The 19004-nt window shown below is 41.8% G+C and overlaps 2 protein-coding genes across 3 annotated transcripts in view; one reads left to right on the top strand and one right to left on the bottom strand.

Annotated features, from left to right (window-relative positions):
• tfb1m (transcription factor B1, mitochondrial) overlaps positions 1-16983 on the bottom strand; it is a 26387-nt gene extending 9404 nt beyond the window's left edge. The window contains exons 1-6 of one of the 2 annotated variants that reach the window (XM_035674169.1): positions 16956-16983; positions 15768-15914; positions 15052-15203; positions 14776-14884; positions 14529-14680; positions 12836-12955 (exon numbers count right to left, since the gene is read on the bottom strand). In XM_035674169.1, the coding sequence (XP_035530062.1) occupies positions 12836-12955; positions 14529-14680; positions 14776-14884; positions 15052-15203; positions 15768-15903 (669 nt within the window). In that variant the 5' untranslated portion in view covers positions 15904-15914; positions 16956-16983. Of the gene's footprint in view, positions 1-12835; positions 12956-14528; positions 14681-14775; positions 14885-15051; positions 15204-15767; positions 15915-16929 lie in introns of both variants that reach the window. The other variant, XM_035674167.1, reaches the window with a different exon arrangement.
• Positions 7-5064, top strand: LOC118337240 (claudin-20). The gene is made up of 2 exons (XM_035674170.1): positions 7-277; positions 985-5064. Exon 2 carries the CDS (start codon positions 1180-1182, stop codon positions 1912-1914), a length of 735 nt encoding a protein of 244 aa, XP_035530063.1. The 5' UTR covers positions 7-277; positions 985-1179; the 3' UTR covers positions 1915-5064.
• Positions 16984-19004: the final 2021 nt, after the last annotated feature.

Below are 19004 nucleotides of genomic sequence, written 5' to 3'. Positions count from 1 at the left end.
GAGAGAGAGAGAGAGAGAGCTAAGGAGAGACAGAGGGAGACAGTCAGAGCGCTACGGTTATTTCTCCCGGGCTGCGGCCAGGGCTGTGTGTTCTACAGAGCGGGGATGTCCTCTGATTCACTGTTGCTAAGGAAATGGATGGGTTGAATGGATCCGTGGTCCGGGCTGTATTCTCCTCCTCGCCCCCTCATCAGCCCACGGTCTCTCAGTGTGCGACTGTGTGTGTTTACAGGAATCACTGCGAACAACGTGACGCGCCAGCTCTGCACCAGCCGGGGTAAGGGATTATTTCAACATCGCCTTTTCTACACCCCCCTACTCCCACTCCCACTCCCCCTCCTTGGATCATAAAACAACAGCAAACAATTAGACTGAGCTTCGAGATTATGTATTCAAAGCTGGAACGACCTATTTATTGTTATTTGAGAAAAGAGCACAAAGCGCCGGCTGGGAAGTCCGACAAAATAGTAATCCAAAATAACTGGTACATTCACAAAGTTTAATTCTAGCGACGGACTATATCGAATAAACTGGTACTTTACCTAAAGATACTGTTGTGTGATTAAAAAAAAAAAGGTAGGCTCAGTTTATTAGGCAAACAGCTCTGAAATTAAAGTGCTACAATATACAGTATATGAGGGGGGTGAGGGCACTGCAGCTTTAAGTCCACATTGCTATTGAGCATTGCAAATACCACAAACTCATTTCTCCCTCTCCAATAACAGCTCTATGGGGCTCCGCTAGGGAGAAGGAGAAGGCAGCACATAGAAGATGCACACATGCACAGCAAACCACACAGTGTCTTGCTTACCTACAGCATAGTCAGCCAGAGCCAGCTCTTATCTCTCGCGCTTCGTGCTGCCCCTTTGTTTCCAGCCAGAAAAGTCTGTGCTTGTGTGAGGTGAATGAGGGGAGAAAGAAGGAGGGAGCGAGCGAGAGGGGACCCACTCAGTTCAATTTCTGATTTCCGTCTCTTTCCTCCAGTCCAGTGCAGCCGCAGCTGAGGAGCTGAGGAGCTGGGGATTTGACTGGCAGCTGGTGTACCACCACCGAGGGAGGGGAGAGGGAGAGAGAGGCGGCTGGTCAGTGGGGTCGACGAGCCTGGCTGGCGCTGGGTGAATGCTGCCTGGCGAGGACAAGGGCTGAGGCGGCAGCAGCGGCATCAACTTGACAAGAAGCATGGCATCCACGGGCATGCAGATATTTGGATTTGTCCTGGCGCTGCTGGGCATCATGGGAGCCATGGTGGCCACTCTGCTGCCCAACTGGAAGGTCAGCGCCGACGTGGGCTCCAACATCATCACAGCAATTTCCCAGATGCAGGGTCTGTGGATGGACTGCACATGGTACAGCACAGGCATGTTCAGTTGCACACTCAAGTATTCTGTGCTTTCGCTGCCTGCATACTTGCAGACTGCTCGCACCACCATGGTGCTTTGCTGCGTACTGGCTGCCATGGGCCTCTGCCTCGCATCCCTGGGACTAAAATGCACACGTTGGGGAGGTGGACGGCGCTCCAAGCGGCACGCTGCGATCGCCAGCGGTGGCTGCTTTGTCGCTGCAGGCTTTCTGTGTCTGGTGCCTGCTTCCTGGTTTACCAACGAGGTCATCACTAACTTCCTGGACTCCAGTGTGCCCGAGAGCAATAAGTTTGAGCCTGGGGGTGCTGTGTACGTGGCCTTTGTTTCCGCAGGATTCCTCTTCATGGGGGGGTGCATCTTCTGTATGTCCTGCTCGGGGAAGAGGCACGGCCCCCAGGACCTGGTCCTGCTCCCTCCCCCTGACAAATTGCTGCTCCAGCAGCAGCAGCAGCAGCAACAGCTGCTCCAGCAGCAGCAGGAGCTCCAGCACCAGTACTGCTCTCTCTCCCCATTAGACAATAAGACTGGCTACAGCCTGCAGGACTATGTGTAATAAAGCAGCGCTGCGTGCGCTACGGCTAAAGGGAGACGAGCCTGAGGGGAAACATCGCGGCTGATGCTACACACTAGGCTTTACTCCAGATGGAGGTGGAGAAAAAATGATAAAGGAGGGCAACAACTTTGAATTCATTTTCCCTTCTCCTCTATCTTGCTCTTCTACATTTTTTTGTTTTGCAAGCACAAGCAGTGGAGGTATTCCCTAAGCAGCGCCTTGGAACAAACAGTGTGAATGTGTAAGGAGCCAGGATAAGGTGCTGCAGCATCGGAGGCAGCCGCTAACCAAATGCAGACATCCTTCATCAGTAAATCACAGAAAGAGTTCCCCGGGGAATGGATTAAGCAAATAAGGAAGCCTTCTGTGTAGATTTTTTTCCCCCTTGCCAAAGGTTTGAAATGAAAGAAAAAAAGCAATCATTTAGCTGCTACTTACAATCGTTTGGTCCCCTCCCAGTTGACAAAATAGGCAATATAACGTGAGAGCAGTACGTGGAAACCCTTTCATAGCAAGCCATTGTAGTTTTTCGTATACTTATCCACTAGAATGCTACGTGGAACTGATTGAAATAAATGGTCATATTTTTGTTAGCTACTAGAATGATGTTGATATTTTGCCTCTAAAGCATGCTGTGTGGAGCCTGTCTGTGTATTAATACAGCAGAATGCCTGGTAGAAGACTGAGACATAGCCACAAAATGCCTGTGCCTGAAAAGCTGTAGAAACATTACCCTGCTGTAACTGTTCAAAGAGGACTGTCAGGAGGAGTGGATGAAGGCTGCTGGGCTGGATTTGAGACAGAAAAGGCAGACAAGCAGTTGCCTGCCTCTCTCTCTGCAGGTGGAAATATGAGAGTGACGGAGAGAAATTAATAGAAGGAGATTCAACCCTTCAGCAGAGGGGACTATCTGATATGCTGTTTTTGTATTTCCACCCAGACAAAAAAAACAACAACATACTGCCTGTAAGTAGCAGCCACCCATCCCAATCCATCTACCCATTCCTGTACGCCCTCAGATGTGCGCACCCACACACTTACTCATGCTTTTGTATGTTTTTTTGTACACAGTAAACACTCAGACACGCCGGCATTTTGCATGTGCTTTTCACTCCTGTCATCCTCCTCTGCACTGCCATGGAAACCGAATTCGGCATTCAAATGACTTTATTGTCTGGGGGTATGTGCATGTCAGTCAGTGATTTGAAGTTGTTTAGGGGGGGGGGCATCTTTTTCCCCTGCCATGGCTCCATAAGCTTTAATCAGAGCTTCTGCTCACACTACTTTCACTAATCCCCTTTATTAGCCAGTGACACGAGGCAGCATCCCTGGTACGTGGAAAACGCTGCCCACTGCTGTGGTGTCTATACCGTGCAAGTAGTCTCACAGGGATGAGAGGGTGTTTAATGGTGCAGCGGCGGGGAGGCAAAAAAACGAAGCAGAAAAGGAGAAGCTTCTCGAGTCATGGTGGACTGGGTAGCTGTGTGGCAGGAAGCTAAAAAAGGTTTGAGTCATTCTCCATATGTGACTTGTTTTCCAAGTGCGTCAGCAGTGCGCATATGCTTCCAGCCTGCACCTGCAGACGGTCTCAGTGTCTTAAATTGAAGCCAATTGACTATGCCACCGTTCCTCTTTTTCCTACCTGTCAGTCCCCATTCCCTCTGTCCTGTTTGTGTCACATGTCACATGGATGTGATCGCTGACAAGAGAAAGCTGATGCATGTTGAAAGCATAGCCGCTCCAAAACGCACGCACGCATAAACAAAACTCCCACCTACTCATTCTGTATTGTCAGTAGCACTGTTAAGCTTTCACACAGTCATGTTCCAGAGCTCGTCTACTCTTTAGTGGGGGGAGGGATATCGGAGGAATATTGTTTTTGTGGTTGAGACAGGCCTTGGCTGTGATGTATAGAACTGCACATTCTCTCCTTCTCTCTCATAAACATGCAGCTTCCTGGGGGAGAGCAGATGGCTAAGCCCAGCTCGCCACCTGCAGGCTGCTGCCTGCACGCCACGGGCATCTCTGTGGGCACCACTGCCGGCCCTGGCAGCCCTCTAGGGTCAGGGTTTCTACCCCACCCTGTCTTAGCCATCTTGCCCAGCACAGACTATAGCCGACAGATCTGGCCTCCTGACAATAACTCACTGCCCAGGCACCATAACCAATGCAATAAACAAAGTAAAGAATGTGCCATGTCATCAACTAATACTGACACGTTAAGTGTTTCGAGAATGTGCCAAATCGTCTCATGAGGACACGTTTTAATACTATCTGGAGTTCTTTCTGTTTATTTTTTTATTGCGTTGTTTGTACATGAATTATACATTAGCAATGTTTTATGGATTTGTGATTTGTTCTGCCAGACTAAGTCTCAAGTCAACTAGATGCTTGTGTACAGTCCAGTGCAGCTTTCGAGGGTTATTTTAAATCCTCTTTATATCCTCATTTCCCAAAGCACAGCAAGACTTCACTGGGCATGAGAATTCTAATTGGAAAGACACAAGTTTGATATTTTTCGAAATGAATAAAAATAATATATTTGTTTCAGGAATTCTGGTTCACTGTAAGTCTGTGATAACTGTACACAAGTATCTATGCTGTTAATGTGTTTGTTTTTACTGAGGGATCAGGATTCCCTCTGATTGTTTCAATATAAAATACAATATCAAGTTCATACCATATCTTCTTTATAAGAAGACAAATCAATGCACCTTTGCTTGTGTTACTTTACTTGACAGCAGTTTGTTTCAAATGGCTGAGCATTCCAAGCTCCCTGGACCAGTACAAATTCATAACACAACTGGCACTCTGGAAAATAAAGGGAACGACTTCTGTCTGATAGGATTCAGCAGGGGAAATACGAGCTAGAGATTTCTCTTTTTTGTGGCTGTGCAGCTTGATCATCAGCACGCAATTTCATTAGCTTATAAATGGCCAGAGTGCAAAGTGACTAGGTCCTAAAAGTCTAAAGAGTTACAACTCTCCTGCATATACTGTAACAAGACATTGATTTATCATTTTGATAATTGCAGCTTATTTTTGTGGATGCTTTAGCACTTCTTACTTTGCCACAGCATATTTGTGATGATGAACAGTTCACAAGTTCTGATACAGTTGTCTCAATGTGCTTGTGCAAGTAGTTCTATTTTTTACCAATAAAACTATTTTGTGAAAGCAACATACCTACTGTATGTAGTCTGATGTGTGCTCTGATGTGTGCGGCTGATAAGGATGAAGATGGCATTCATCCTCCTGCCAAATCTACAGATTGTTGGATAGTACAGGCTGTGCCGAGTGTAGGCAGGCAGGCAGCTCATACGCCAGCACCCAGGAGCAGAGCAGTCCAACTAAAATATGCATCCATAAAACATTACTATGTGCAAATGGATTTTGAAAAAGGAATTCTGCCTTCAATATCACTCCCACTGCCTCTAATAATTCCTTCTTGAGATGACAGTAAAATAGACGAACCAAATAACAACACTTTTGGGAGGTTGAAGGAATGGGAGTTATCTCAGTTGTCTGGTGTATCTGACTCAGAGTCAGGAGTTTACTGACAATAAGTAGAGCTGATGATCATTAAAGATGACCACAACATCAAATAATAACACATACAGTAAATGGTTGTGTATGACACACATTTACATAAGGTGCAAATAGATGACTAATAGATTAGTCAATCAACATAAAAATAATCACCTTGAGCTTTAGAAAACAGTGATAAGGATATTTTTCACAATTTTCAAATTATTAATCAAGAAAATAATTGGCAGATTACTCAAAAATGAAAATAATTACAAGTTGCACCTACTGAAAAGTTTATTTTTCAGCTGTAAAATGAAAAAAACTACATGTCAAATTGTTCCAATCAAAACTGTTCATGTTTATGTGCGTATTGGCTGATTGTTATTAAGAGATTTTAAACCCTATCAGTACTGGCCTGTTGTGTATCGTATCAGTTAGGCTTTAATCCATGATATGAAGAAACGGGACACAAACACATGAACACGGGAAATTATCTAGAATAAAGACTTTGATATAAAGATCTTAAACTTTGAAACAAACTTCACATCCTGCAAATGTGTTTCATTAAATTGGCCTCCCTTGTGCCAAAATTTCTGGTTCCACCTGAACTTAACGTCAACAAAATAAATGTTAAAACCACAACTTCTACTAAAAATGATCAAAGTTTGCACAACTTGCTGAATAAAAATGTATTTAGCCTAATCAGAGCTAGTTTCAAATCAGAATACTGTACATTATGTTCCTCAACTTGTATCATACACTGTAGCCCATACACTCGAGATGGAGCGCTTATTAAATAGTTTTTTTTCCTGAGCTCTCATTACAGCTGATTGGAGCCTCGTCGACACCGGCTGAGTGAGAATGTGCTTTCCTGAAACAAACATGGATTATTCAAGTCTCTCTCTCATTCTCCCACTCCTCTTGGTTATGCAACAAGAGTGCAGATCAAATAACTACTCCTCTCGTGGGGAAACGCTAATAAGATCTGCTCCTCTGTGTATTTAACCTACATTTTCCATCAAAGGCTCTCACCCCGAGTTGCCGCTATGACAGATCTGGAATGTGAGCTTAGATGAGGGGAGGTGAGCGCTTGTCATTTTGAGGCAAGGGGTTAATCATGCGTCAGGGCTCTTCTCTTTTGAACTTCCCTGCCACGTCAATTTCGCTGATTATTTTATTGACCTCCTGGACCGGGCATGTAACCTTTCCAACAGATCAACCACAGAATAAGAAATATTTGAAGACAATGAAGCCCCACAAAAGAGCCTTGATTCACTCGACCATTCATGACTGCAGACACAAAGAGCGAGACGGATATTGGAACATGTTAGGGAGCCGTCATGCCACTGCTCACCAAAACTTCATTAGTGATCCCCCACATTACTCAAAACAGAGTGAGCCCCCAAATCGCTCTTGTATGTCGCCGTGCTTAATGCGTGGCTCTTTGTTCTGGACAGCAGTTATGCTCGTGAAGGTTCATATTGGAGATATAATGCGGTCATCAACACTGAGGGAGAATGACCTTCCTTTGTTGGAGCGGTCCCGGGTGCTCGTGTGAGGCTGAGGGAATAATAGCAACGACCTTGGCTGAGCAGTTAACTGCTGAGAAAGGCAGTAAACGCTGTGGAGATGACAAAAGGAGCGCTTGTAGGAAAACAATACACTCTGACAGTTCAAAGGAGGCCCTTTAATATTTCAGCTTTGAGCGCGGGGCGGGACGTGTGGCTGGGAGGATTCTGTGAGCTGAAGGTGAGGGAGGCTTAATGGTTGAAAGGTGTGGACAATTTTTTTTTTATAAAAACGATCACTGTACTTTGACACATGGACAGAAAGGTTGACGCAATTGTCAGTTAAAGTATATATTTTTTTTAGCTGAAACAATCATGAGAACATGTACAAAAACCTCATCAACACACCCACTACCAACCCACGCCTTCAATCCCTCCAAAAAGCCTGAAATGAAGTTGAAATTGGAGAGTTCATATAACCCTTCAAATTAATAGCTTATAGATTGATGCCTCCCATCGTGATGAGGCTTTTCTTCAGATTCTTTAGTTATCAGTGTATCATAGCCCTTCACTTATTTGAAGCTGACCCTCTGTCCTTGGGATGTAGCCAGGGCTTTAGCATTATCCCTCAAAATACCTGCATATTCTCTTGGCATGCTCACAAACTAAACAGAAGCTGAATTTGCTAAAACTCTGAGCGCTGACTCTGAGTGAGCTCGGCACAGTTTCTTGTTAGGAGGAGCAATAGATCTCTGGAGATGTTTATAAGCCAACTCTGCCAACCTCTGCATTTTTGTTTAAGGAGAGAGGAGGAGGGGAGTATTTTTAGCTTTTCTTTACCTTGGTTCTGTGATGTATTGAGACCAAGCCCTCGGGCGTTTACTGCGCTGGCACGAGTCATTGAAATAACTTTCCCCGATACTCTTGATACCGCGTTTGACCCCGTTTGCGAGATAGGAATAGGCCTAGATGAATTGTGTTGCCGGTACAATGTGTGGCGGGAGGTGAGAAAGCAGCGCAGTCCCTCTGAGTTGATTTTCACTCTTACTGTTGAGGCGAGAGCCGGGCCACTCCAGGTCACAGGGACAGAATCCATCACCGAGCCTGCCACTGCATTACAATGGACTGAGGTGGGTCACATTCCACACTGAGACACCCTCTGAATTCTAAGAATATTATCATTTTAACACTTGAAAAAGCTGCTGACACCTCAGCCACTGAAAAAAAGGACCCATTAAAAATATATGATGAATGAATGTGTGTTTGTATCTGCTGGCTTTTTACAGCAGTAGTCCAAACTCCCCCTGACAAATGCCAGCAGTAATTGATGCTCAATGCAGCATCAACAAATTTAATTTAGACTCTGCTCATCTGGTCTGTGCTCTTGGACGGCGACTGTGTACAAGGCGAACATCTGTAGGGCTCTCCTCTTGTGAGGCTCAGTTAGTTGGTGGGTGATGGCTGATGCAGCCATTACTCAGAGCGGAGCTGACGACTGGCCCAGACAACCATCTGCTGGAGGTACGCCTCACTCTCCCTTCAGATCGATCTCTGTCATGAATCTGTCGTCTAGCGCTCTGTACTCGTGTGGAGGAAGCTACGCTGCCTTTACATCCTTTTCCAGCTTTTGTTTCATTTCACATCCAAACTCTATACGCTTTTATTTTATTTTCCATTCGCCTAGACTCAGACATCTTTTCTTGCCTTTATTTATGTATCTCACCAGTTTCCAATGCCTCCTGTCTATCCATCTTTTATTTTTATTGTCATCCCCAATCTGTTTTTTTCCTCCATTCCAAACTCATTTTCTTTTACAATTTTTTCACCTGTATTATTCAGTATTCCAGTCTCGCACTACCCCTTCTCAATGCCTAATTTCTTCTAATGAATAGCACCATTGTTAGCAAGATGCAGAGCTCTGTAAGGAGCTCTACAGAAGTGACAGCAGGTTGCTTGTGATGAAGCATCTATTGCACGACTTATAGACCTGCCTGTGACGGACAGAAGTTGATTTTAATCTATAATGTCGAGGAAGAGAGGCAGGGGAAGAGAGACGAGGGAGTCAACACGCACTCTTTAATCTTAGCAAATCAGCTGTTTTCTACGTAAAGAGGCTGTGAAGATGAAACTGAATGACTGGGTGTCCGTGTTGAAGACACAGATTCTTGATGGAAGAGAGCACTCTAAAACTCCTTGACCCCTGGCCAGAATACAAATTAGAAATATGTATAACAGCTAAAGCAACAGCAGGAAAGCAGTTTCTACTCTCAGTTTACTTCCTTAAAGAGCCTTTTCAGGTATTTGTAAAGCTGTGAATGACAGAAGCAATTTAAAAATCACTCAATTTGTCTGTCACTGTGAGAATTAACAGGAGGAGAGCGACTAATAAGGAAAGGGAGGCAGGTGTGATCTGCAGCAGGACAGACCTAGGGCACTCGGAGCCTGGGGGAACACCATCAAAGCAGCCAATCGCTGTTCTCAGAAACCTTCAAGGACAATCACAGTCACTCAATGTGACACAAGAGAGGTGCAGTCCGGGGGCGAGAAGGACAAGACAGACAGATTAAACAGCGAGGATAAGAACCAATCTGCCCACCCCACGTCAATATGGGCCCCAGCAGCTGCTAATGTAAAATGGATTCAACATTTCCCTTTCTCATTATCCCATTATCCTGCACTGGCCAGATCCTATAGGTTCAAATCAACCGACGAATCAACCCGCACTCCCCCCCCCCGCGCCTTTAAGCTGAAGCTATTTGCTCATCATGGTTATTCGGAAAGGTTCAGTCATTTCATTGGTTTTTCTCTGGCTCTTTGATTACACAGTATTAAAGCCACATCAGAGGTTTTTCACACTCCACTAATTTTCATACATGTTGTATTGCACCTGCTGCTCTCTATTTTATGCTTGTAGGAGAGTTGCCATTGGTGACCAACCTGTCACTTACAGAAGTATTCATGAATACAGATATATCATATCGATACATGACTGAGCGGACGTGTTCTAGGATAGCCATGACTTACTCACTCACAGCAGAACACAGCCTCAGGTTTCAGACCACGACAAAGACGCGCCGAAAGCAGACAAAAACTAATCCCAGTTGTTGCTTTATTAACACAATCAGTGATCCCAAAGCTTCAGTGGAGACAAGATAATTCCAACAATTAGAGACCACTGAGCCGATTTATTGGCTATAGGTACGAGTCACAGTTGCACAGACTCCCTGAAAAGGCACGAGCATGTTGCAGTAACCGAGAGAGACGGACATAAAGAGAGGGATATTGAGGGAGAGACCTTTGATATTTGGCAGTGTTACTTCCCCGTTTTAATTAACTACTACCTAGAAATGGGGGTATTTAGCCATTATCATTTTTATAAGTTCCTTCTGCTTTCAATAGAACACTATAAGCAGTCTACAGTATGAACACCAAATATAGTATTCTTTAGAACTTATGCATTTATGCTATAACAATACCTTCCTGTATTTTCTATATACTTCTTTATGCATCCGGATTATATATACACACATATGTATATCTATCTATCTATCTATCGATCTTATCCTATCTCTCCCTATCTCTATATATATATTTCTATAGGTAGTCTCTCTATATTATGTATATTATTTGCGGTATATTCTCAATTTGTCTCCCTATATCAGTATTCCTCTATATTTTTATATTAATATTATTGTGTATGTATATTAGTATGTAATATATTTAATATTACTAGTATCTCTCTAATATATATATATATCTCTATAGGTTATATTATATATAATTATGATTATATATATACTAGTATATATATGTTATATTATATATTATATTAATATAAGTCGCTTAATTATCTCTCTCTATATATATATAATATGTATATACTTAATATAGGGTTAGGTGCAGTATATATAGCAGGTATTATACTATTAATATAAATATATATATATGTTCTACTATATATATAATATTATATATATACTATATTATATATTATATATAGATATATATATATATATATATAATATATATATACTATATAGTCTCTCTCCTATAATATAATATATATCTCTATATATATATATCTCTAATATTACCTAATATATCTCTCCTTATATATATCTCTATATATATAGTATATATATATTCTGATATATATATATATATATTATATATATATATATATATTATATATCTCTATCTATCTATCTATCTATCTATCTATCTATCTATCTATCTATCTAATCTCTGCTATCTATCCTATTAGGCAGCTTTATATACAAATGGCTGCTCTATATTCAGCCAACTCCCCCCCCCTCCACAAGGCTTTGATGTTGTCCTGTAAATCAGGTAGGACATTTTTATTGTTCATGCACTGTAATACTCTGGTGTGTGCACCAGTAAACAATGCAGAGCCATAGAGCTTTTTATGAATTATGAATACATGGCATACTAGTAAAAAGAGGGCTCCACAATGCAGAGCCACGATAGCATTAATATCAGCCTATGTGCTCTCTGACTCTTTTATATGGAACACCAGCAGCAGGAGGCCTGCTCATCAAACAAGCCATGCATCTTCCTCCTAATGATATGCAAGTTCGACCAAGTGCCCATTAAACGAATTTAGTGGGGATAGATGGCCTGTGTGGGCATGTGGGAGGTAAGGATTCATCTGCAGTGCATGCACGAGCATGCAAGTCCACTTAGTTCACGTTTGCATACTGCATGCATAACACACACTCAGATGTGTGCACTTTTTCAGGCAACAGACAAGCATGTTGAAATCCATTAAGCTAACAGTTAGACATAACCACACACACAAAGAACTCCAAGGAGTAAAAAAAAAAAAAAAAATGCACAGAAAGGCAGCTGAGTGTGATGAAATAATCATTGGGAGCTATTTCTTCTAAGAGAATGAACAATCAGCACTGGTCCCATTCACTCTGCTGCATTTTCAGCCACGCAGGAGATTAAATATTTACCAATAGTGGGTCTCCTAAAGAGCCATGACATTTTCAAGGGACCAATAGTCCATCGCTGACATCAGCCTAACACCTATCGTTTAATTTAGGAAAAGAAAAACACGGTTTCATTTGTACAAAGATGTAAGAGAGCTCATGAGTCTGTCAAAAGAGTTGTGTGTCTGAAATCTCAACACATAGCTGTCTATTAGACAACACTGATATTTCACATTTTGCAGCAGTACTTTTATTTTTTTAATGTGTGCCCCCTAGTCCTACTATAAATCCATACCCTGAAAAAAAAAGAAAAATCCTGGCATTCTCATGTTATGTAAGAGTAAATGTCTTTCTTTCGCCACTGATACACGCGCATGAGCTGAAAGACGCAGAGAGAGAGAGAGAAATTGGTCCTAAAAAAGAACTAGGCCCTCATTACAAGGCGCAGTGTGATCGCGCCACATCTCAAATACCCACCAGGCATCATTACAACCCAGAAAGGGTCCAAAGACAGAACAGAGACAACACTGATTCAACACAGTCTTAATGAAGCCTTAAAGCAAGAAGAGTGAGGGAGGGATGAGTGATGGTGACATGATGAGGGACTCAGATGGGACCAGAAGAGGAGCAGAGATTAGAAGATGAGAGGAGATCCCGCTGTTATCCTACAATAGGGTTAGAACTGTGAAATAGTAATGCGCCCATCTGCCGCTATTTCAGCACTGGCTCTTAAGGTTGAAATCAACATTCGACTCTCATAACATAGCATCATTTTGCTAATTGTGTTCTGAAAATTAGAAATCCTATTTCAATAACACCCAGAGAGAGAGTACACGTGTACTTTTTTCAAACACGCCTTAACACACTGCCTGATTGCTTTTCTTCTTTGATGTGGTTAATTTTAGTATTTTCAAAAAAGTGAAATCTTACCTCTGGTTTAGGGACGAAGGCCCGTCCAGGGATGGTGAAGCAGTTGCGGACTGTGCAGAGATATTGAGCCATAACGGACAGACGGCTCCTCTGTTTGCTGCCCGTGCTGGCCGTCAACCTCTGGATGGAGAAGAAAACTAATACCCATTAGTGGTGCATATTCACTAAGACGACGTTAATTTGTTGAGGTCACATAATGTTGTTTTTATTCGTAACCAAACATATTACATAAAGATAAAAAATTGAGGGGAAAAAAATAGTATTTAAGTTTGTCCTAATTGTGTTTTTATGTGTCATAGACCCATTTCTGTCTTTTTTAGGAGGGGTAGGGGATGTTCAGAGGGAGATTGCAGGTCAACAGCACAGAAGTGGTATACATCATCTGAAAGCTCGGAGATTAATTTGAGATGCAGCTCAGCAGTGTGTGTCAATTTATTCTAATTATAAATCTGTAATAAATATTGTTGTTGTGGTTAGGCGCCTATTCAAATTTGGAAACTTTACAGTGTATAAGGGCTTAGAATATTATGATATGATATGATGGTCATAGCCATTGTTGCAGCAAACACTGGGTTGATACCATTTGTTACACAGATTTGCTGCAAAATTGTACCATTTCTGACCACGCAAGAATTGATTAAAATGGTCTAAGATCCCACAGTGAAACACCAAGACCTTCAGGAACACCATTAAAAAATTAAAGTATATCTCAGAAACCCCCTTATTGTCAATATACCTATGAGAGCAATACATCATCTGAATGCCCTAGGTGTCTAGTTTGTGGTTACACAAGGCTGTGATTATTCTAGAGGTCACAGTTTCAAAAAGTGGTCTCACTACGATGGAGTGGCTACTATGGGGAATAACCTCATCACAAATGGGCTCATTGAATCAACAAGAATCTCTGCTTTCCAGACATACTTAATTTATACAATACTATGTAGGGAACAAAGTAAGCAGAAATATTCAAATAGACCATTTTTAGAATAGGTGGCAATAACACAAATATACTGCAGGCAAAAGCTGTATGGGATTGGGATAAAGTGAGCATGTCTGCATAAGAGAGACTCACGGGTATCTATCTTCATTAAGAGACCTTGAGGTGAGAAGTCAAGCGACCCTTTTGAAAATAGCCATGCTAGTTTTCCCCAGCCAAAACTGAGCCTAACTTTGGAGCATGATCTAACCCCCTTCCTGACAAGCACCATAGTCGGTACCAAAGGATGCCTTAGATCTTCTAGTTTCATATAACAGCATTACATTCACTTGCTTTAAAACTGAGCCCGCTACAGCCTCTGAAAAACAGCAATGTCGGATGAGGACGCAGACATCCCCATGGGTCTCTGAGGGTTAATAGAAAAAACAAATCCTGTTTTGAAGGATTTGACTGGCCTAAATGATAAAACACTCCACATTTCTTGATTTTAGTTGGACGTTATGATTAATTATGGAAAAAGAAATCAATATTTAATGATAACAATAAAATAAGCTATTCATTACATAATATTTTCATACAGTGGTGATTGCATAGCAAAAGAGCTAGACAGACTACATAGAGTATTAAAGCTTTGATACATTTTTGTTTTAACACACAGTTTAAAAAGGTTTTTTAAGTTCAATGACTGATTCTTGGCAGCTGGACAAGAAAAATGCATCCAAGCAAATATACACCTTGACAGCAGTGTTTACCCACCTCTGCGACCTCTTTCTGGAAAGTGAGTGTGAGTCGGGTGCGTCCGTAGACGAAGGGCCCTGTTCTGTTAGCTATGTTCTCCATCCACTGGATGATGAGGGGGGTCGAGACATTGAATGGGAGATTCCCTATGATGTGAAGGTTTGGTGGATCTGTGGAACCACACACAGTGGTGCACAGTTCAGTTCAGTCCATGCATTTACTGCACAGAACCACCGTAACAGCTCGCACGATTTCACAATCTCACCTTCCTCCCATGGTTTGGAGATATTTGATGGGAATCCTCGGTCCATTCTGTAGGTGAGTATGTCACCGTGGACAATCCTCACCTTCCCAGGTGCTGCCTCGGACAACAGCTGTGAAAATGGTTGCGATATGACATTAAATGAGAAAAATTAACAAACAAACTCTACGGGTGGCCAATTATTATTATTAACTGGTTTCATGCAACTGACAGGTGAAGGTTTTAGGGCTTTCTCTGCTCAAGGACCCAGTGACCTTGATAACATTGCGCTCAGTGTACCTTCAGCCCCGGGATGAAGCGTGTATCCTTCTCTACCACAAGCAGGTCCGCCGCCCCGGCATTGAGGATGGAGCGGGTGAGACCTCCGGGACCAGGACCCACCTCGCACACATGGGCATCCCTCAAATTGCCTGCCTGACGCACTATTTTGTCTGAAAAGATGAAGACGGATGACCAACTCAATAGTGCGTTTCATCAATATTTTTGCATGCAATCAGTGAATTATATACTAACTTAGTTCAACTCATGCATCATATAAATTACACAATACTCTCCAATCAAATGGCCATATCGGAGTCTTGGGTACCGAAATTGAGATTAATAGTGTGTGAGGTTGCAATACCTGTCTGCCTCTGTGTGATGAAGATGAGATGCATTAATCTAACAAGTCACCTTGTCCAAGGACAGGAGAGCAGATCAGACCTGCACTGCATCACTGATAATTATATTAAGGCTCAAGCTCCGCAAGGACTGCAAACAATTGACTTGGTTCATTCACATTAGCAGCAGATCTACTCAACCTCACCCATACAGAAAAGCCTGTCGGTTTCAATGCCACGAAACAAGGCTATGTGGAGCTGTGCAATCAAGTGCACTGACAAAACACACTATTTTGCGCACACTGTAGACATAGGAACAAAGAAGAGGAGCAAGCGGGTATTGGTGCACTGCAGATAGAGCGAAAGAAAGAGAACGAGCGAGTGAGGCAGACTAACCTGTGAGCCTCAAGTCCAACAGAAAGTTCTGGGACAGCTGCTTCTCAGCTCGCAGTTTGTACAGCTTTATCAGCTCACCCACAGTAGGCAAGGGAGGCAGACGGAAAGACGCCAGTTTCCCTGAGGCAGCCATCATTCAGGTGAACACTGCGAACAAAAACAAACACACACACACACACAGAAGGTGAGAGAAGCTATGATTGATCCTCAGCAGTAAAGCAATTCAGAAGCTCAGAAGCATAAATGTCCAACAATACTGAAAAGGGCAATGTGTGAGGCAATATCGGTAATAATAACCTGTCAGTAATAGTATTCTTAAGTTATTATGAAAAGTCAGGAGTGACCTTTTGAATTGCAGAGGCTGAAAAGCAATGTACATATGGTTGAGTTTGTTCTTATTTTAGTATCATTTGTGATTTGGCAAAGTGGTTGAGTGGGCTTTATTTAACCTTTAAATTAAAAACAACAATGCAAACACATAGTATGCAGAACAGACAGTATTAATCTATGACTTCCTGTCTATTCTAAACCGTTATCACTTCCAATGACTTCTTTATCAGGTCATAGGATTGATTTCCAATGTCTAGCCTTAAGCTGAGGCGTTAGTGCTGAAGAGCTTTTATGTTGCTGTCTTATAATATGAGCTCGTCCGCCACCTAGTGGTGGTCCAACAGAAGACTAAATGACTAAATTAAAAGACAAAATGCAGGATACCTATTCTTTCACAACACCTTTTAAAAATACGTCCATAGATGAGACTGTTTACATTTTAACTGCTGCTACCACTCAGTCTAATTAGCAGTAATTAAATCGGCATAATTACGATTTGTGCATTACTACACACAAATAAAATTAGCTGCAAAACAATTCAACAATATATCAGTGGCATGTCGGGATGACAGCGACAAACAGTCCAGCAATTTAAAAGCGAACAGCTCACTGTTGTTGACGTTACACTGAGATGGGACACTCTCACACATTTATTAGCATTTGCAGCTAATGTTAGCTCTTAGTCCAAACACCTTGAGCAGAGCCCGTGGTAAAAGCCTGAATGTATAAGGAACACTTCACATTAGCTTCTAAAAACCGAGATAAGACTGAGAACGAACTACAAACAACGGAATGAGCACACAGAGGTGGAAATACATTAGAGTTTACCCACGTTTCTCACCGGTCTAGCGTTCCTACCTTAAACATCCGCATTCGTCATTGAATTGACGTGCAAGTATCCAATCAGCTTGCGAGAATGGTAACCTTGACCAATCAAATGGAAGTAGGCGGGATTTTACGTTGCCCTTGAAAATCCGTTAATTGTTGGTGTAATGCTGCGTCACAGTCAAAAGAGGGCGACGATTCAATGATGAACTTATTTACAGTCAGTCTATAAAAAGCAGTACTGGCTCATGTAGTCTTTGAATACCAAATCATAGTGTCGTTATTTGTTTTTGTGATGTTTCCTCTATTAACATGAACAACATGAAACATCCGTATGTAAAAAACTTTTTTACATTGAAAATAGAGGCCTTTTTCTGACAGTAGAGCCACATTGTAAATTAAGCTTTATATCCACATTACACGGACACAATGAACAAGAGTGCAGCTATTAATAATAGGCCATATAATGCAGACATTTATAAGAAGACAGAGACTGGGTCATTATTAAGCATGATGCCCACTCAGGCTTGTAAACATACAATATCCCCTAGTCCCACTGTCACTATAGGGCTGTAAATTTAGCTTTTGACATCTCCATGATGTTGAACTAATTGAAACCTCTCACTTAAAACTGATGAGCTGTCTGGGTGCCTATAGTCCACTGCAGGGCAGAAATTCATTATCTAAGTGTTTTGTCGTGCTTGATGATGCACAGCTGTTGTTTGGAAGAGACCCTGCGGCCCTGTGGTCTCCTGGCTTTGCTCACAACCCACACTGGGTCAAGGGTGTCAGAGCTTGAGATGGAAATACTCTCCCCCTGCAGGGTTTGGCAGATGAGTGGCAGCTCTGTCTCCTGCCGTGGCTGACCTTGGAAGAGCGCTTCAGACCGGTCTGCTGCTATGGAGAGGTTTCTGCAAAGTCACCTCCTTCACAGTTTGTTTAATTTGTATAAAAGACAGCATGGGATGTAGAAAATCATGAATAGATCCTCAGCATTGTCTCACCTTACAGCCAAAACGTTATATGGCACATAATAACCCTTTGATGATCATTCCAGCTATGATTATAACACCATTAATATATAGGTTGAAAGATAAAACTGAAAACCACACAATATATCTACAATAGTAGGAGTAGTAGATGAAATCAAGCCTGCAGCGTAGGAGCATGCTGCTGTTGTTGTTAAAGATAACGGCAACAGGTAAAGACACAAAAAGAAGAACTCAAAGAACTCCTTTAAAATGGATCATGCATGATATTAAAATATTAGCATGTTTAATGACTTTTCCGCATTTAAGTGTATTAGAGTCAGTTGAAAAAGTAAACTCGGGTGGTGCATTTTCAACGGAAGGTTTATAGTCATATGGTCAACGGAACTGCTTAGTTTCTTGGGAGACAAAACTATGTTACCATCTGAACACAGGATGGCGTCAGAAAGTCACTTCCTCCAAGCAACTCTATAGTGTGTGATCAGCAAAAACAGGAAATGAAACATAAGTAATTAACATTTCTGAGATGGTAAGTCATCTCTTTAACTGAAACATCAGAAGAAAAACAAAGACAGAAATACTTAAGAGTATATAATTTCCAAGCCAATTTAGACGAACAGAGTAACATCAATAAACGCAGAAACCACAAAGAGATGAGATGTCTACAGTAAATTCAACCTCTGCTATGATGATAATTCAATGTTGAGTATTATTATTTGGTATGTTATGGATGCTGTAACAAGTTCAACAGGGTTAACTGCCCAGAAAGTGAAACCAGATGTATACTATAATGATTGGATTTCATTGGAAATTCAAGTTTTTTTACTATAGCAATATCGTATTCTACTGAATAGGTAATAGTAAAACTGATCAAATAAACGTTTATATTTTTTTGTCCTAATGAAATACAAGAGTAGTTTGGAGGGAGACATAGTATGAAAGTTAGGTGTAAGCAGGGCTGATTTATTTGGAATAGACTGAGTAAAATTGTTGTATGATGTCATTTTGATTCTTTTTATAAACACAATATTATGTACATTTATCATTTTAGACAGGACACTATTACTGTGCTCGCAAATGGAAATCCAAACCC

The sequence above is a fragment of the Morone saxatilis genome, unplaced genomic scaffold, assembly GCF_004916995.1.
Source record: "Morone saxatilis isolate NCDOM2014 unplaced genomic scaffold, NCSU_SB_2.0 Contig3, whole genome shotgun sequence".
Classification (NCBI taxonomy): Eukaryota; Metazoa; Chordata; class Actinopteri; family Moronidae; genus Morone; species Morone saxatilis.
The sequence above is the reverse complement of the archived record's forward strand: the minus strand, read 5'-3'. Positions and strand labels throughout refer to the sequence as shown.